General features: G+C 40.0%; 1 protein-coding gene across 1 annotated transcript in view; it reads right to left on the bottom strand.

Annotated features, from left to right (window-relative positions):
• Positions 1-7,894: 7,894 nt before the first annotated feature.
• The window catches only part of COL25A1 (collagen type XXV alpha 1 chain), a 195,579-nt gene continuing 185,259 nt past the window's right edge, over positions 7,895-18,214 (bottom strand). Inside the window, exons 36-37 of the mRNA XM_075929187.2 lie at positions 16,286-16,324; positions 7,895-13,123 (exon numbers count right to left, since the gene is read on the bottom strand). Coding sequence (XP_075785302.1) covers positions 13,088-13,123; positions 16,286-16,324 — 75 coding nt within the window. The 3' untranslated portion in view covers positions 7,895-13,087. The remainder of the gene's footprint in view (positions 13,124-16,285; positions 16,325-18,214) is intronic.

Raw genomic sequence — 18,214 nt, 5'->3', positions numbered from 1 at the left:
CATTAGATTAATGCTGCCTTAACATGTTATGGTCCATTTCTGATCTTGCATCAATGCTAGTTGGAACAAAATACAGGACTATGTAGCACTTTGAAGACTAACAAGATGGTTTAGTAGATGATGAGCTTTCGTGGGTCAGACCCACTTCCTCAGATCAAATAGTGGAAGAAAATAGTCACAACCATATATACCAAAGGATACAATTCCTTTGGTATATATGGTTGTGACTACTTTCTTCCACTATTTGATCTGAGGAAGTGGGTCTGGCCCACGAAAGCTCATCACCTAATAAACCATCTTGTTAGTCTTTAAAGTGCTACATAGTCCTGTATTTTGCTTCAGCTACATCAGACTAACACGGCTGCATTTCTATTGCTAGTTGGAAGTAATTCCATTAAGTTAAAACTAATGTGCATTCAGAATTGACCCCATTTAACTATTGGTTAGCACACAGAAGTAAGAACCAAGGATGCCTGGGTTTTATTCTTGATCATGGACCTGAGCCATTGAAGTCCATGGGAGTTTTGCTATTTACTTCAGTGAAGCAGGATCAGGCCCTTAGCAGAGTCTGAGGCAATCTACAAAATGGGTGGAAAATAATTTCCCAACATTCTACAGATGCCTGTAGAGGCATCTGAGGGCCTCGGTAAGAGGCAAGAGCAACATATTAAAGACTAGTTTCTGTCTACCTGTGGCTGTAAACTAAACTGCATATTATTTTCTATGTGGTATGCAAAATAATCCTCACCATTGCTTGATGTGTTTAACCACTCGTTCAATATTTAAACATTGTTTTCCTGTACAATGACAGATGCTACTTTTCCTGGTCACCATAGTTTTGTTTCCAGTGGCTTACTATAAATAAAATATTCTCATCTGTTCCTAAAAGCCATTTTTTCCTCTTAAAATGGGCTTAATTTTTAATCTGTTCTATAACCTACTCTTAGACTCATGTGACTATGTCTACACTAGCAGGTTATTGCTCAAGAACGGCCGTTCTTCCGCAGAGCATCCACACTGCCCACCTGCTCTTGCGCAAGAAGATTTACAGTACGGCATGGTAAGAGAAGGCTCTCTTGTGCAAGAGCTCTTGCACAAGAGGGCAGTGTGGATGTGCGGCAGGGGTTTCTTGCCCAAGAAAGCCCTATGGCTAAAATGGCCATCAGAGCTTTATTGCACAAGAGAGTGTTCACAGTGCCATGGATGCTCTTGTGCAAAAGCACATCTTGCACATGGCAGTGTGGACGTGTTCCTGCACAAGAGTTCTTGCATAAGAACCCTTGCGCAAGATGTTCTTGTGCAATAAGCCACCCATGTAGACAGAGCCCCAGAGTCCATGATTCTGTGGATTTCCAGGAACTTAAAAAAATTTCCCACTGCAGAGAATAGATAGGTCCTGGGACTGTCTTGTTAGCATTCTTCCTGGCAATGAGCAGAAGTCAATAAAGATGCAGGGAAATCTTTACTAAGAGGCAAGAAGACATGGGACTGTCAGGACATGATTTGGGTAGTTTAACCTTTGCTCGATCCATATTCTGACTCAAATATGTGTAAGTATTTTTATGAGTAGATGCTGTTGTCACTTACATCAGAGCTGCAGACTTTTTTTTTCTTCCATATGTTGAATCTTCATTTCAACAAAATAAATGAATCCCAGTTTAAGAGATGAAACATAGGGCACTGGAACAGTGTCAAGTGCTGTAAAACAAGGTGCAGTGCAGAAGGGAGAGCCTTTTAAACAAAGACACTCATTTCCCAATGAAAAACAAATATAATAAATGGGAAAAGAATGACATGGTAGCTTTCCACATGCAATTCCTCTGAGTCCTTCTGCTTCAAGATCTCTGGAGAGTGGAAAGATTTAGACTAGACTCGGAGAATAAACACAATTAGTGCAACAGTGCATGAAGCCTATGGCATACTGGCAACCTGAGGTCAGACAACTATAACAGAGTATGCAACTGTGATAAATATTAGAGTGGGGAAGCAAGTAATTACAGGCGCTAAGAGGCAAAGCCTGGAGCTAGCTAAAGTCGTACAACAGTTACCAGAAAACTGTACACAGGTAGTCCCTGAGTTACGAACACATTGATTTATGACCGTTCATCCTTATGACCAACCTCCCATTAAGCACGTCCCCGAGTTATGAACGCGATCCATGCTTACAAACAGTGCGGTCACATTTAAATGAATGGGGTCCAACTTACAAACAGATCGAGTTACGACCGAGTGCTTGGTACATACTCGTTCATAAGTTGGGGACTATCTGTACATTTGGAAGGCATGCGTGACAAAATGATCAGTTGCAGAGGAACTCAAGGGCTGAGAGAACTGTTGGAAAGATGGTAAGAGTCTGACCTAATGCTAACAAAGCCGTGAGTGGATATGCCAAAAATAATGGCAAAGCCTTATTAGGGATGTTAAATATCGGTTAATTGAACAATTGATTAACTTAATGAATTCTTATCTGTTTGCTGACTATTCTATAGTCCCCAGGAGTGGGGCTGGCAGCCTGTGCACTCAGGCTGTACTCCGAAGATCCCCCTGCCACTCTGTGCTGCCGCCTTTGTATCAGATGCAGCAGTGCAGGGTGCCAGGCAACAGCTGATTCATGAGGGGAGCCAGTTTAAAAACCAGCTCCCCTTGCAGACCAGCTGCCTGTCATCTCATGCTGCTGCCTCTCATATAGAGGCAGCAGCACGGGGTGGCAGCAGCCTCTATCCCGGGGTGGGTCTGAGCTCCCAGACCCAGTGCGAGTCAGAACTTTAAATGCAGAGCTGCAGCAGGGGTAGGTCCTAGACCTGGCGGAAGCCAGGACTGAGCTTGGCTGCTGGCCAGCATGCTAAAAAAATTACTGGCAGCAGGGGACGGGAGTATGCCTACAGTCTATACCATTAACCTATAAGCTTTTGCTAATCAGTTAATTGACTATACTATTATATCCTTCACATCAAATGACAAGACTTTGTCGCAAATGAGGAGCTTTGGAATAGTGCAGGACAAGAACCACTTGATGGTTAAATCAAGAGAAGAAAGTGGGGATGGCTAGGCCACATTCTCAGAAAACCATCATCCAGCATAGTCTGTCAAACTCTCACATGGAACCCGCAAGGAAAATGCAAAAGAGGAAGACCTTAGACAACATGGAGAAGACATACTAAGACTGAAGGACAACAACTGGGGTACTCCTGGAGTCAGCTAGAAGTTTTGTCTCAAGATGGTGAAGTGGAGGAGACTTGTAGATGACCTATGCTCCATTCAGAGTACAAGAGTTTAAGAAGAAGAAGAATGATATCTCTAAGCCATATTGGTGAAGACAATCCTGTGCTACAGTGACTTTTGGAAGAGTACCTTAGTGTACTAACTGTGATGCTGACAGATCAGATGCCAGCGCAAGCCAGAATCTCAAGACAATTCACTTGTGTGTGAATATCTAAAAATATTAAGTGTAGTAATACTTTTGAATGTTCACATTACCTTTGCAATGAATTGATATTATTTTATTATAACCTATTGATCGCTATCACATTACATTATGCATACTTAGTCATTGGATAACGCTAGACCAAAATGTTAGTGCTAAATTGAGATGTTTGTGTGAACAGCATTAAAAATAAGCAAAGGTAACTCAGTTACCTATCCCTATTATGTAATAACAGGGCATTGCATTATGTATACAACTATAACTAGCTTGGCTGTTTGCTTTCACCAGCATTGAGTTCACAATGGGAATTTACAGACTTTATCTGCATTCCTCCTTCCCAGCCAGCAAAGAGAGGCCCAGAACCTGTCAACTAGCTTTTTTTGTGCAAAGATATAAAAAATGGATTCAAGGAAAGAACCTTCATCTTTGAACTTCTTGGACATTCACCGGGAAGCATTCCAGATGCAAGAGTGATCCTAAAAGTTATTTTGAGTAGTCCTGAGAGATTACTACTTCTCTGCATCATTTAGGATTTACTAACTTTGACTCACCTGTTAATATATTTTATCTGCTTTAACACTTCATTTCTTTTTCTTGGCTAATAAGCTATTAGCTTAGCAGAAAAATTGATGCCAGCATTGTCTTTGGTGCGAGATTGAGGTCTGCTGAACTGGGGTAACTGCCTTACTATTTGAGATTAGGAATAACTTGAAATACCATTTTTGGTTTTAATAACCTCTTATCTCTTAAATTCAGCTTATCTGTGTGGCAAGACAGGCTGGAGGATGCTAGGGGATTATTTGTGATTATTAGGGGATTATTTGGTAATACTGGTGTAATGATCCAGGGGTACACATTTTGTTACTGAATTGGTGAATTCTAATTATAGAACTACTTCTGGGGGAATTCCACACCAAAAATTAAATTCTGCACACTAGATTTTAAAATTCTGCATATACTTGTGAAAATACCACAATATAATCATGTCAGTTTCAATTATTTTGGTAACTTAGTCAAAATACCTGTCAGCAATATACAGGCAGTCCCCGGGTTACGCACTTATGAACGGGGCTTTTCTCGCCCCAGAGGACACGGGCGGCAGGACCACCCAGATGCGCCGCGGTCCCGCCGCCCACGTCCTCCGGGGCGAGAAAAGCTGCTCCACGTCTCCCTGGTCTGCTGTCCCCCCCCCCCGACCAGGGAGACGCGGAGCAAAGCCGCGGAGGACCTGGGCGGGGGGACCGTGGCACATCTGGGCGGTCCCCCCACCTGGGTCCTCCACGGCTTTGCTCTGCGTCTCCCTGGTCTGCTGGGGGGGGGGGGGCAGCAGACCAGGGAGATGCGGAGGACCCGGGCGGCGGGACCGCGGTGTGTCTCGGTCCCACCGCCTGCGTCTTCCTGGTCTGCTGGGGGGAGGGGGGAATGTGATCTAGTGGCCATAGAACTGGACTGAAAGTCAGAGGAAATGGGGCGAAATCCTGATGTCTTTAAAGTCTCGGACTTCCTGTAGTCAGCCGCTGGTCAGTTTCAGCAGCGGCTGAATCTGGATGCCAGTTCCGACTTACATACAGATTCAACTTAAGAACAAACCTACAGTCCTTATCTTGTATGTAACCCGGGGACTGCCTGTATCTGTGGCAATACAAAGATTCAGAAAACATTTTTTTACTAGATTCCTTGCTAAGTATATTAATACCAATCTTTAAATAATTCATTTTAACCGCAATACAGGAACTTATTCTTTGCACTCCTCAAAAGCAATCAAAGGCTGCAGGGAGTCAGAGAACAGAGTAGCTGAGTGACTGGGAAGTCATTGTGAGGCAGGAGCCTGAGCATGAACCTAGAAACTTGTTGAATGTGGGTGGGAGAAGTATGGAAGATCGTGTTGTTTTGACAGAGGGGAGAGGGGGTACCTTAGAGGAGATGGGAAGCCTCCCTTATGCATCCCCTGGCTGACCGATACTCTCTCCCGTTCAGCCAGGTATATCTGTGCCCATCCCTGTTCAAGAGGTCCACATTTGATCCAACAGACTTTTAGTTTAACATCTATGGCATACCAACCCCAATTGCTTCATTCACGCTGCCTGAGGCTGCTAGGAGCAGAAGGGTAATAGAGATGTACCCGTGTTAGTCTGGTCTTGCTGAAACAAAAGACAGGCCTATGCAGCACTTGAAAGACTAACAGGATGGTTTATAGGTGATGATCTGAGGAAGTGGATCTGGCCCACGAAAAGCTCATCACTTATAAACCATCCTCTTAGGCTTTAAAGTGCTGCATAGTCCTGTCTTTTGTTTCAGGAGCAGAAGGGTTATAGTTGTGGAATTCCCTAGACTAGCTCAGATTAGTGACATTTCAGATGGGTAGCCGTGTTAGCCTGTAACTAGAAAAACTTAAACAACAACAAATAGTCTTTCAGCACCTGAGAGACTAACAAAAAACGTAGATGGTATCATGAGCTTTCGTGGACACAGCCCACTTCTTCAGATGAATGGAGTTTAAGGGGTCCAGTTTTCAAATAAATAGCACAGAGAGGGGATTAGGAGAAGAGGAGGAAAAAGAAGGAAAAAAAAGAAATGGGTTGTGTCCACGAAAGCTCATAATACCATCTACATTTTTGTTAGTCTCTCAAGTGCTGCAAGACTATTTGTTGTTTTTTAATTTTTCTTTCAGATTTCTGAACTTGTCTTAACATGTGCTCAATAACTTGTGATAGAAGCACACTCCAAAAGAGAATAGTACAAGAACACCTACAACCTATGTCATCCCCAACTACTCACCCATTCTACTTCTGCAAATAAAATGGGCACTCTTACTGTTAGACAGATCCTGCCAACTGCTCCCAGAGGGAATGAGGTGTGCACATGTTCTTGCTTTCAAAAGTATAGGCTGCTTAGCAGGTCATTCATAACATCATTATTGGAAGAGCAGAGATGAGCACACAAGGATTAGAGGTCTGGGCTCAGCTCTGCCTTACACAGTACTTCCTGTGTAACAGTGGGCAAGTCACTTAACCAACATGTGCCAAATTACCCTAATCTGTGAAATGGAGCAGTATTATTTTTTTAACTCCCTGTAGGAGTATGAAGTGTCACTCAGTTCTTTGTAAACTCAAGTCTCTGTTCTCAATCTAATTGAGACTAAAAACCATGACCTCACCCCTCAGCCCTGTATGAAGTTCCCTGAGCCAACCAGGGATTCTGGTGAAGAAAGCAAAATGAGAAGGAGTCCTTTAATTAGATCTTGGGTTTTCTAAAAACATCTGGAAAGTTATCTCAGCCACTTTGAGTCGTTTCCTGCATATACACACACATTGCATTGTTCCTTATGTGTACAGTCAGCCACCTCTACTCTGCACTCTACTCTGCCTGGTGCAATTTCTGAATGTTCATAATTCAGTCAGATCGAACCAACTGCTGCCAGAACATGACTCTGCCTCACTGAGGACACGTCTTTCCATGCAAAACTGCAACTTTCAAACAACTGTTTCGTTTACAGGGCTGTTAAGAATAGGATCCAAAATGTTATAAAGTGGAAATGAATCTTGTTCAGTCACCTATCCCTCCAAGGGTTGAAATGTTTTTGCTAAAACCTTTCACAACCAAAAGTAATCCTTTAGGAAGAGGAGAAGCCTAGAAAATCTCCAAACCCCAAACCCTCCAAAAGCATGGTCTTACACAGCTCAGCCTGGCCAAGAACAGGCCTCTAGAGCTGAAACCTCTTCCAACTTTAACTGCTGTGATTCTGCTGCTCCAGCTACAATATCTGCATAACAAAACTGCAGCTGTTTCACCACAGACCATATCATGCTCTCCTGTTTATGGTGTGCCATAAACAACCTAATGGGAGACTGTTTCTTAACCTTTTCAGGTTGGCATCCCTTTATTCTAACTCAAATTTTTGGTAACCCCCTAAATCAGTGATATTCAGTCGGATCTCAGTGGTTCAGGAGCCAAATTAGTGATCAACATTCTGCAAAAGAGCCAGTAATGTAAATTCATTGTTTCAGTTACTGTAGGCACTGTTAATCACAATGATTTAATATGATGTGCTGCAAGGAGCCACAGGAGACGCATTAGAAAACAGCTTGAAAACCACAGTATTACTGTCCTAAATTTTTTGTAAAGGTCAAAACCTATAACGTATAAACCCATATAATTCACTTGTGTTTTGAGAGAGTGACAGGGAGTGTTTTATCTTGTAAACTAAAGTTATGGGAGAACAAGATTTTTGGTTTGGATTGTAATACATTTTTCAACACCTCATGGCTCCCCGTGGGTGCTGACCCCCAGTTAGGAAACATTGATATAAGGGGAGTTGTAGCTGATATGACTATTAACTGGAAGAAGCAGCAGTGTATTTCACACAGCAATTAGTCACAACATAGTACATGCAGCTTTTAATCCAGACACTAGCACACATTTTTGCATCAACACTGAGAACTTTATAACTATGGAAATCAGCATCAATGATTGGATTAATATTTTAATAATTACACACTTTTTACATTATGAAAATAAGTCATAAATAGTGTAAAAATAATTCTGAAGATCAACTTCTCGCAAGCTAGGACAAAAAAACCAAAGTACAAAACTCAAAAACAATATTAAAAAAATGAAAACCAAGGAGAAACTTTCAAAACAAATCCAAAACCATGCTGTTTGATCTGGTTCACAATAAAGTAGAAATAACACATTAAAATGGATTAAACATTGCAAATATTTACACTACTGGGCAAAACAGGTTTTGTGCCATTATTTACAGTGACAAGACACTCCAAATAGTTGTAGCAGAACTGATCACATGAGACTGACCTAATGTTTTCCCAAAAGCAGTGTAACTCTTGCCAAATTACTTTTCATTGCATTTTCATCTCCTCTACTGTACTTACAAGAGACCATTTGCAATACAAAAATAACTGCACTTATAGATGAAAAAAGTAAAAAATACAAATAAAAATATATAATATATCCCAAAGAAAAAAAAGTCAGATACATACATCTTTTACAAATGGTACTAGGCTGCATGATATTATATTTTCCCAAACATGTACAATAATATAAGAATATTCACATAAATGTTAACAATATGTAAAACATTCTTCTACAAACCAACCTCTTCAATAATACTTCAGTGTGCAAGTATCAATGGTATCTGGGAAATTCATATCATTTCTTGGTTAAACAAATAAAACACTAAAGGTCCTAGGTTGGATAAGGCCCCCTGTTCTCCAAAGAAAGACAATTGTTTCTAAGCAGCATTAAATTGACATATTTAAAATTACAAAACAAACAGCACTCCAGAAGATTATTTTTAACATGATACTCCCCAAAAGAAATGGAATCTATGTATTAATTCTATCAGAAATGAAGGTGGCAGGCACTTGTTTGCAACATCATTTAATGAAGCCAACCACCATGTAAAATACTTCAACAACAGAAGGCTTAAGAGAATCTTTGTTTTCACATTACTGTAACATTGATTCATAAAAAGCAAGTTGCCATAGGAAAGAAACCAGTCAGATGATAGGGCTTATCATTTTAAAAGGCCAAGGAAAATGAATCAGTATTCACAACCTCTGCTGGGTCTCTTTGTAAAGATCTGCATTTCTGTGAGATACCTTTTTTTTTCCTGTTGTGAAAACCAAGGTAACTGTAAACCTTGGGTAAAATGTAAAAATACAGATTTACAAATATGTATGTATGATGAACAAGTAGTTGAGGTAAGAAAGTTTGAAAGAAAATGTCAACTTCTGCATGTCCTGTAAGACCTTCTACACTTTCAGAAAAGCGAGATCATTCCTGACCCCAGTCCCACCGAAACCAATGGAATTTCTCTAATGAACACCCAGCTTTTCTATAGCACGTGTAATTAGTAGATCTCAAAATACTTTACAAAGGAGATCAGAGGTATCATTATCCCCATTTTACACCTGGAGAAACTGAGGCACTGAGTGACGTGACTTGATCAGCATGGCAGTGGCGCAGCTGGGAACATAATCCATGGATAAGACCCTGGCATGAGTCAACAGAACAATTCCCATTCACTTTAAAGGCATCAGGATTTCGCCCCATTTCCTCTGACTTTCAGTCCAGTTCTATGGCCACTAGATCACACTGCCTTAAGAAATTTAGGACTATTTGCATGAGGCAGGGTTGTAATATTTTCTAGTGTCCTCATCAGAGAATACATACACAGCAGTACTTAAGCTGTGTGTATTCAATATTATCAAGACTATTTTCAGTTTTCCACACTGCACATAGCACAGTCTCTGGAGGACAAGCCATTTTTAAACTATTGGAGCATGTATACTCCTTTTTATGGATGCAGACATGCTGATTTGACCTCTTTCAAACTTTTCCACAGCACTTCTATGGTATATAGGGAAAATACATATAAACAGCTGGATGCACAGAGTCATTCTGACTCACTAGAGATTGTCAGACAATGACATCAAAATCACCAATAAATTTAAAAAAATATATTCAAAGAAAAATAAGTTATCAATATTGTGAATGAATGTTTCATGCTTTACTTTGTAAAAAATGAGGTTTCAAAGCACCCTGTAAGAAAATTCTTCCCCCTCCCTCCCCATCTAGCTTATGAAAATGAAGACAGAAGGCCACTGTTCAATGTGGCTGCAATACACTTAAGTTAAAGATACATAAGAAGATTGGTACCAAATACTAAAAGTCTTAAACGGAGGCACAAGAAATAATCACAAAACAAAGTTTGGGATACAGAATGCAAATTTATGTCCTCTACACATTTTTAGAGCTGAAAAGATTGGTAGATGAACCACTGTTTCTGCATATTCGCAAAATTAAACAAAGAAAATGGTATCTAGTGAAGGAATGCCACTAAAAGTGTAATCATAAAACAGATGGTTCAAACCAAAGTTGCACTGCCAAAGAAACAAAAAAGAAATAATAGCACCAAAAACAATTGTCTTTAAACTGAGCAAGTATATTGTAAGTCTTCAGAGGATGCTTTTCATTATGAAATATTAACCTGAGATGCTTTGTCTTTGCTACATATTAACCTTTTCTAGTTGCTGTTTAGCTTCCATGCTAGTTAACACGCTGTAGGCACCTTTTCAATACCACTTAGTATGTATACCTTATTGTTCTAACCTGGCTGTTGGATTGATAACACTGTATGTCTACTGATGAGACCCCATTTTCAATGGAATGATCCTTTCCTGACATTAGCCAAAATCCAAGACACCCATTAATTGACAGCAGAAGCATTGTTATGTGTTCTATGGGCACAGTGTGAGTGAATGTAGCATGCTTACAACAGAGCTGAATTCTGCCCTGTGTTTTAGTTACCAAATACCATCAATGGAACGATTTGTACTATGATATTTCAACAAAAGTATAGGAACTAAGGCTCATGTTTTTCTTGTTTACAAAATAGGATTTTTAAAGTTGATGTTAAATCAGTTACAGAAAAAAATACGGGGGTGAGAAGGGACAACACACATTTGATAGTACCCTAACTGATAATTCCTTACAATGACTTGTTTTCATGGGCAAGTCCAAGTTTTTGTTATCATATGCAGCATGCTAATACTAGAGTAACCTTCACTTATTCTGCAACCATAGAATGTTATGAAGAACCTGGACCTATCCTGATTTTTTCACTAAAACTAGCTGATTCCATACTGCTATTCTCTTTTATCTTAACATATTTATGCAATTTAGCTAACCGGGCAAATTTTCTCATTAGAAGTTAGGAATTTATCACACTGCACCAGACAATAGATTTACAAGTCCAATAACTTACTTCTGTGGCTTTCCAAAAGTTGGTGTGCCACAGAAAGATGCTATGGATTCCAGTCTCTAGGTGTATAAGTAACCTACCCAGAATGTGTCAGAAGTACTCTCTCCTGTTTAGAGGACAGCCTTCATATTTTCCAAGAAACAGAATAAAATAGGAAGGTGGCAGGGTAGAATGCAGCTGCTTCTGCCTTGATCCTGTAATCCTCTAGTCTTCATGGGTCAAACTTCCACTGAAGTCATTACGGTAATGGGCAGACTTACAGCAGTATGTAATAGGCTTGTGCAAGAGTTGCAGGATCAGGCTGCTGGTGGTTGTTAGCACTGTAGAATAAAACATCCATTTCCAACCCAGCATCACTAGGCTATTTAAAAGACAACTGCACCAGTAAGCAGACTTTCTGTAGGAAATTAAGATGGAGACCTATGTAAGACGTCAGCTTTTATATAATTAAAAAATTAATAACTTTCTCCTTGAAAAGCTATTTTACTGACATGGTGTTGATAGACTGAAATGCCAATCACAATCTTATGCAGAATGAAAGAAAGGCCTACAGTATAAGCTCCAGTGACTGGAGATTTTAATGTGGTAGTAACCATCCCCTTGAGAGTGAAATGAGGAGGGGTGCCCACTTCTAGATAATATACAAATTCACTGAGTAGCAAATTATGTATATTTCCAGGAATGGCAGGGTACCCACACATGGATGAAGAAATATTCTTTTCCTACAGCTCTGTTTTTGGACTGCCTATAAAAATGAACTCTCCAAAATGTATATTTAACAGCTTATGATCATCTCAGTATGCACACTTATTTGAATAGATCTAAAAAGAATTTGCATCTGCCAAACACGAAACTGTTTCATGCAAATTAATTTCTTAATCTGACAACAAATGCACCTTATGAAGACTCAAAACTGCAACTGAAACAAATTCTCAGGAAGGTTCAGACTACAAAATTAATGTTTCCAGTAATCAAAATGAAGTGAAACAAAATAGTTTCAGCTTCTCTTGTGTACTAGTCACTTAATCAGAAATGGAAATACAATTATAACTTATACTGTGTTGTGATGACCATCCCATGATAATGATTTGGGCTCACTTCTTTTTTACAGTCTTGGCAACCATGTTTAACAAAATCATTGCAATTGCAGAAAAAGAACCATATAAATAAATCAGCCCATGAAAGTAAAATGAAATAACTTTTTTCCAACTTAAAGACTTCAAAGACTAATAACAGATAATACTGAAATCAGAGGAATACATGTTGTGAAGTTATTTCTTTCAAAGCCTGTTTGCCAAAACAAATCTGAAAGAGGCTACTGAAATGAAACTTTTGCAAGTTTTGAAAGCTAATGTTAATTGCGTTTCATTTCCCCCCAGAAGATGTAAGGTTGTGTAATTTATTTGGATAATCCAAAACTCACACACACAGATCCCGTCAGTTTCATTAGTCCATAGAAGAGTGTTCTCAGACATTCCCATTGCCAAGAATGCTTTCCTTTAGCAATCCAAAAATACAATATGTGGGGCACATATTGTGTCAATCCTTGAATCAGGCTGAGAAGCTTCTAATCTCAAACGGGGCCTGCTGTCAAATGATCCACTTGGCATCTTTGTAACCTTTTCAAACTGCCCCAAGAGGAAGTTGGGTTTCTCCTTCAAACTTCTTTCTAAGCAGCTGACTGCACTTGACATCTAAACCCATCAATCTTGAATGTCTTCGTGACTGTGAGCAGTGCAAGAAAACGGATGCAGATCAACAGGCGTGACCCTTTTTGAGCAGGGTGGGGTGTCACATGACCCACAAATCTGGAAGCCGTCCACCTGCGGTTGGAACTGCATTCCCCAAAAATTCAAGACCTTTTTCTAATCTCCTCTGCCTTATCTCTTTTTGGCAATAAGCCACGGTGTGACTCCCTTGAGATAACAAAAGGAAACAATTCAGAAGTTTGGATCAAAGGTCACAGTGAGCTGCCGTTTAGTATGTGGAGTGATCACACAACAAGCAGGTTTGGCACACAATTCATGCTTTTTTTTTTTTTAAAGTCTGTACAAGCAGGGATGGTGGCATGAATCAGTGAGGATGTTTAAGATGAACATGGAAGCAAAGTCAGTAAATTCCAATGGCAGTTGGTACAGTACAATTCATAGCATTTAGCTCATATTTGGTCACAATTTCATGTAAACTAGTTCATGGCACTCATTGTCCATGCAAGTCCACAAGCCAAAAATAAGAAAACTTGCAGAAAAACTAAATCTCCATGATTGTATCTCTATAGATATCTCTATAGAGAGACTAATCTTTATTTTTGTGGGCTTTTCCTTCAGTTATATAGACTGCCTAACTGCAGATATATGTGAAGAAAATGTACACGTGGACTACTGCAAACAAGTGGAAGCAGCTACATGTAAACATATCTCAGACTTGTAAAATAAAATTTCTGTTTTCAACTATAAATACAAAAAGTGGAGCATTATACACAACTTCATGCTTCTATGGTTAGATTCATCACTGCAAAGACACAAAAAGAGATACATTGGCCAGGTTAGTAATCTATTAGCCAAACGTTTATCGAAGTGCATAAATATAGGGCTGATCCCCAAACATCTTTCATTCTCTTAGCCACAAATGTGCTTCCAAAATGCCTATAGTTATTTTTTTAAAAAAAGCTATTGTCCAGCAAGTAAAGCTATTACTTTGTTGTATCTATAGGAACAAAGCTGAGCATCTTGAAAACATGTGTATTTAGCAGCATGTTGTACGGATGTGAGACATGGTGATAACAAAAGCTTCGAAGAGAAGGATATTGGCTTTTGAGAGGAATTGTTATACAAAGATTCTGAGACTAGGATGGATGCAGAAGGTCACCAACGAGGAATTATATAGGAAGATACAGCCGAAAGAGAACCTACTGCAGAAGGTGATACCATGGAAGTTACAGCTATTCGGGCATATCTGCAGAATGAACAATGAGCGAAAAGTTAAGACCCTGGTATTCAGCATGTTGGATGGTCCGAATAGGAGAGGCAGACCCCACAGAGAATGGGTAGATGATATAGTAGATTGGTGTGGAGCTAGTCTACAGAAACTAAGCCACTTCGCACTGGACAGGGAAAGATGGAAGGAAATAGTAAGGGACTCACTGGACACCAGCGGGCATTGAGCCCTTGGTGATTGTTGATGACGACGATGATGATGATATTTCAAAAGCTGATCCTGGAAAATGATGATCACATAGTGGAGTCTGGCTAACCATGAAAACAGGTGGATATTTTATTTGAAAATATCAGCTAGTGGGTGGAGTTGTGGGTCAGGCAGTGAGTAGCCCTCAAGCCAGGAAGCAGGAATGCTGTCAGCTACAGGTATACAAACTAGCAACAGATGCCAGGGATGAAGTTTACCCAGCTAAGCCATAAAGACCACTCACAGGGCAGCAGCATATTGTGGCAGGTTGTACTGAGTTGCCTTACCTAATAGAGTAGTCCCAAGCCAGCTGCTGCAGAGCATAGTTAGCTTTATATGCAAACCCTAAACAATGTATAGGTTAGACTGAAATTAAAAATTCCACTTCTAAGCTGGGATAACATGCATTTGGAAATGTAGCTGAATTTGTAGAGTTAGAGCATGTCTTCACTTCAGGCTGGATCAATGGGCAGCAAACAATCCAGCAGGATCGATTATCGACTGCCGAACGCTCTCCTGTTGACTTTAGTACTCCACCAGAATGAGACATGCAGGCGGAGTTGACAGGAGAGCATCAGCTGTCAACTTAGTGCAGTGAAGCAGATCTAAGACCTACATTATTTACATAGCTGAAGCTGCATGATTTAGGTCAGCAGTCTGTGGGAGTGTAAACAAGGCCTCAGTCAGAACACCTGCAGCTTCCCCTGAACTACTGCCTCCTTTGACAAGAGAGGCACTATTTCACTGGTGGCTTTCAAAACAGGCAAAGCAACTCAGGAGCTGTTGTAGTACTTGAAGCTATTTGTTACTCATCTTTGAAGATGAGCAGATCTAAAATTAATGGTGGTGCTTACCCAGCTACCTGTCTTGTTGCTAGAGGTAAACAAGAGTCACTGTTGGCTTCCCATGATAATAAGCATTGTCTGTCTTCTCAAAAGAGGTCAGTATATCTGCCTATAATTCCTTAGGTAACTGGCAACTGAAGTAGGGATGCACATGACATCCGTGATTCTTAGTTTCCCAGAAAGAATTATTCAGAGACACTGGCTAGAAAGTTATAGATATTTGTGACAGACAAATATCTATAACAAAGTAATAGCTTTACTTTTCCAGATCTTTTCCATCACCTTCAAACTCGCTCTTGCTTTCACTATTCACTATTTTACTTTCACTATTTCCTTCTTACAGACTAGATTATAAATCATGTTGCTCCCCCCTGAAGTCAAATGAGAGATTTTCTAACCCCAACCAGGAGTTCACACTTGGTTTATTCTTTCAAATGAATTCAAGCATCAGTATTCAGAGAGGAATAAACATCCTTTCATTGATACATTTGCTCCGAATTCTGATGTTTTGGAATCTAGCACTGTCAGAGTTCTACTCTTAAATAGCAGAAATCTTTACCAAAGTAACAATGTTACTGCTGTAAATCAGCTACAAGCGCTAATAAAATACAACTGCAGCACTTCTGGAGGGTTTGGAAAAAGGCAAACAGAAAGCAAGATGCACTGTCCCTTTGGAGATCCAGAAAAGTCAAAGCTCATAGGTCAATATGAACATTTCGGTAAGACTGCCATGCCATTGATGGGCAGGTCTGATACAGTCTCCCAGGTCAAAAGCAGGGCCTGAAGGAGATATTGTGCCTTCCCAGCAACTCAGGCACCAACTTTTTTTTTTATATATAGGGCATAGATCAGATGCTGTTAGAAACTCTACACAGTACAAATTCATCATGCAAATAATATTCAAGGAGAGGTTATAACTTGGGCTGCAGTGTATTCCAAAGATCTGTAAGCTATTCTTACTGACATCAGAATGTGTGAAGTCAAAAGGGTTCTCTTCTGCCAAAGAAAAGGGACAATGCCTATGTGCAGAAATGATTTGGAACGTCTTACCTTTTGCCAGCAGCCTGGCATTGGTAATCCATCTGGCCCCTGTTCCAAGGAGAAAGACAAAAAGTGCATAGTTGAGCCTGACAGTGTATCTGATGAAACAATGAGGCATTCTTAGCCCACGACTAGTTCCCACTTTCTAACTATAATTCTGTCACTTAATATGAGGGAAATTCTAACATCCAATGGAGACTGAGGGTATGTCTAGACTACATGGCTTCGTCGACAGAGCCATATAAACTAGTTTATCTGACATAGTCAATGAAGTGGGGATTTAAACAATCCTCGCTTCATTAAAATAAAAATGGCCACTGCACCGTGCCGATGATCAGCTGATACAGCACAGCACGGCAGTCTAGACGCAGATCGGTTAACAAGGGAAGCCTTTGTTGACCGCTCTCTTATGCCTCGGATCAGCTGATTGTCAGCACAGTGTGGTGGCCATTTTTATTTTAACGAAGCGGGGATTATTTAAAGATACATAGTCAATGAAGTGGGGATTATTTAAATCCCTGCTTCATTGACTATGTCGGATAAACTAGTTTACATGGTTCCGTCGATAGAGCCACGTTGTCTAGACATACCCCGAGTGTGCTCACACTGAGCGCATACAACCCCCTCACTCCAAAAAATTCAAATCCCAACTACAGTGTGCCTAGTCCAGGTCAGAACTTTAAATCACAACTGCTGATTTTTTGCTGCCATGCAACATATCAGAGTCAAATCAGCTGAGCTGGATTCATTGTCTGCATAACGCTATACTATTATTCTAGTGTAAAGAATCTCTTATTTATAAGTCATGGATATTTAGCCATAGCTCCATCAGCAATAGCATATCATTTGTTTTTTTTGAGGTCCTGGTACAAAGTTAATCCACTGATAGGATATTTATGTCCAAACTACACATGGGAATATTTTCATATACATTAATTGTCACCTTTATAAAATTAAAACTAAATGACTGAACCTACTCATGCTGAAATTGGTGGGATAAGTTTCCCTGAGAGCAGGCCATTAAGGTAGGAGCTGATTGTTTTGAAGCTACTTTTTGTTACTTGAACTGCGCTAGTTACTACAGCACTTTAATACATTCCCTGCACTTTAATATATTCCTGATTTACACTGGTGTAGAGAATCAATCTTGTAATGTGATGAGTGCACAGAGTTGAGAGCTGACGGACTGTAAATGAGAGGAGAATCTTAGATGCCAACCATTTATAAGGTTAAGGGTACTACTGTTTTTTACTTGGATTTCTTATCTGTTAACAGTTCTGAGAAACAGAGTTTGTGTGTTTTGAGTGTTTTTTCCCCACTACTTTCTGTTAAGAACAGCCTGTTTTCTAGACAAGAAACTGTTTGTTTAAAAGCTTATTCTGATAACTGCCTATATAGCTTACCAATAGCACAACATTTTTTCATAGCAACGGTGTAATGATTCTCTAGATATAAATGATATGACAGGTTGAACCTCTCTAAGTCCAGCACTCTCGGGACCAGGTCGGTGCGAACCAGAGAATTTCCTGACTATGGGAGGTCAATATTGTCTAGCAGCATTGCCAACACTTCCACTGCTGACTGAGCTCTTAGATGACATTTAGGGGTAAATTAGAGTCAAATAACAGCACAGAACACTGAGAGCCAGGACTGGTGGCTGTAAACAAACTTTATGGGGCCATCAGAAACTTGACCACACTCATAAGCAGACATCTGGCTAACTAAAATCATGCCAGACCACGGATGTTGCCAGACCACGGATGAGTGCTGGACTGGAGAGGTTCAACCTGTACAAAGACAAACACATTTTTTTAATTATGAAGGCATGCTTGAGTACCCTCAACAAAATATGAGATAAGGTTATCATTATTCAGAAGCAAACAAAATAGAACATGGACTATGTACTTCAGATTAAAATTCCATTGACAATTTAGATTA

This window comes from Pelodiscus sinensis, chromosome 4 (genome assembly GCF_052426305.1).
Source record: "Pelodiscus sinensis isolate ZL-2025 chromosome 4, ASM5242630v1, whole genome shotgun sequence".
NCBI lineage: Eukaryota > Metazoa > Chordata > Testudines > Trionychidae > Pelodiscus > Pelodiscus sinensis.
This window is presented reverse-complemented; position numbering and strand designations above follow the sequence as displayed.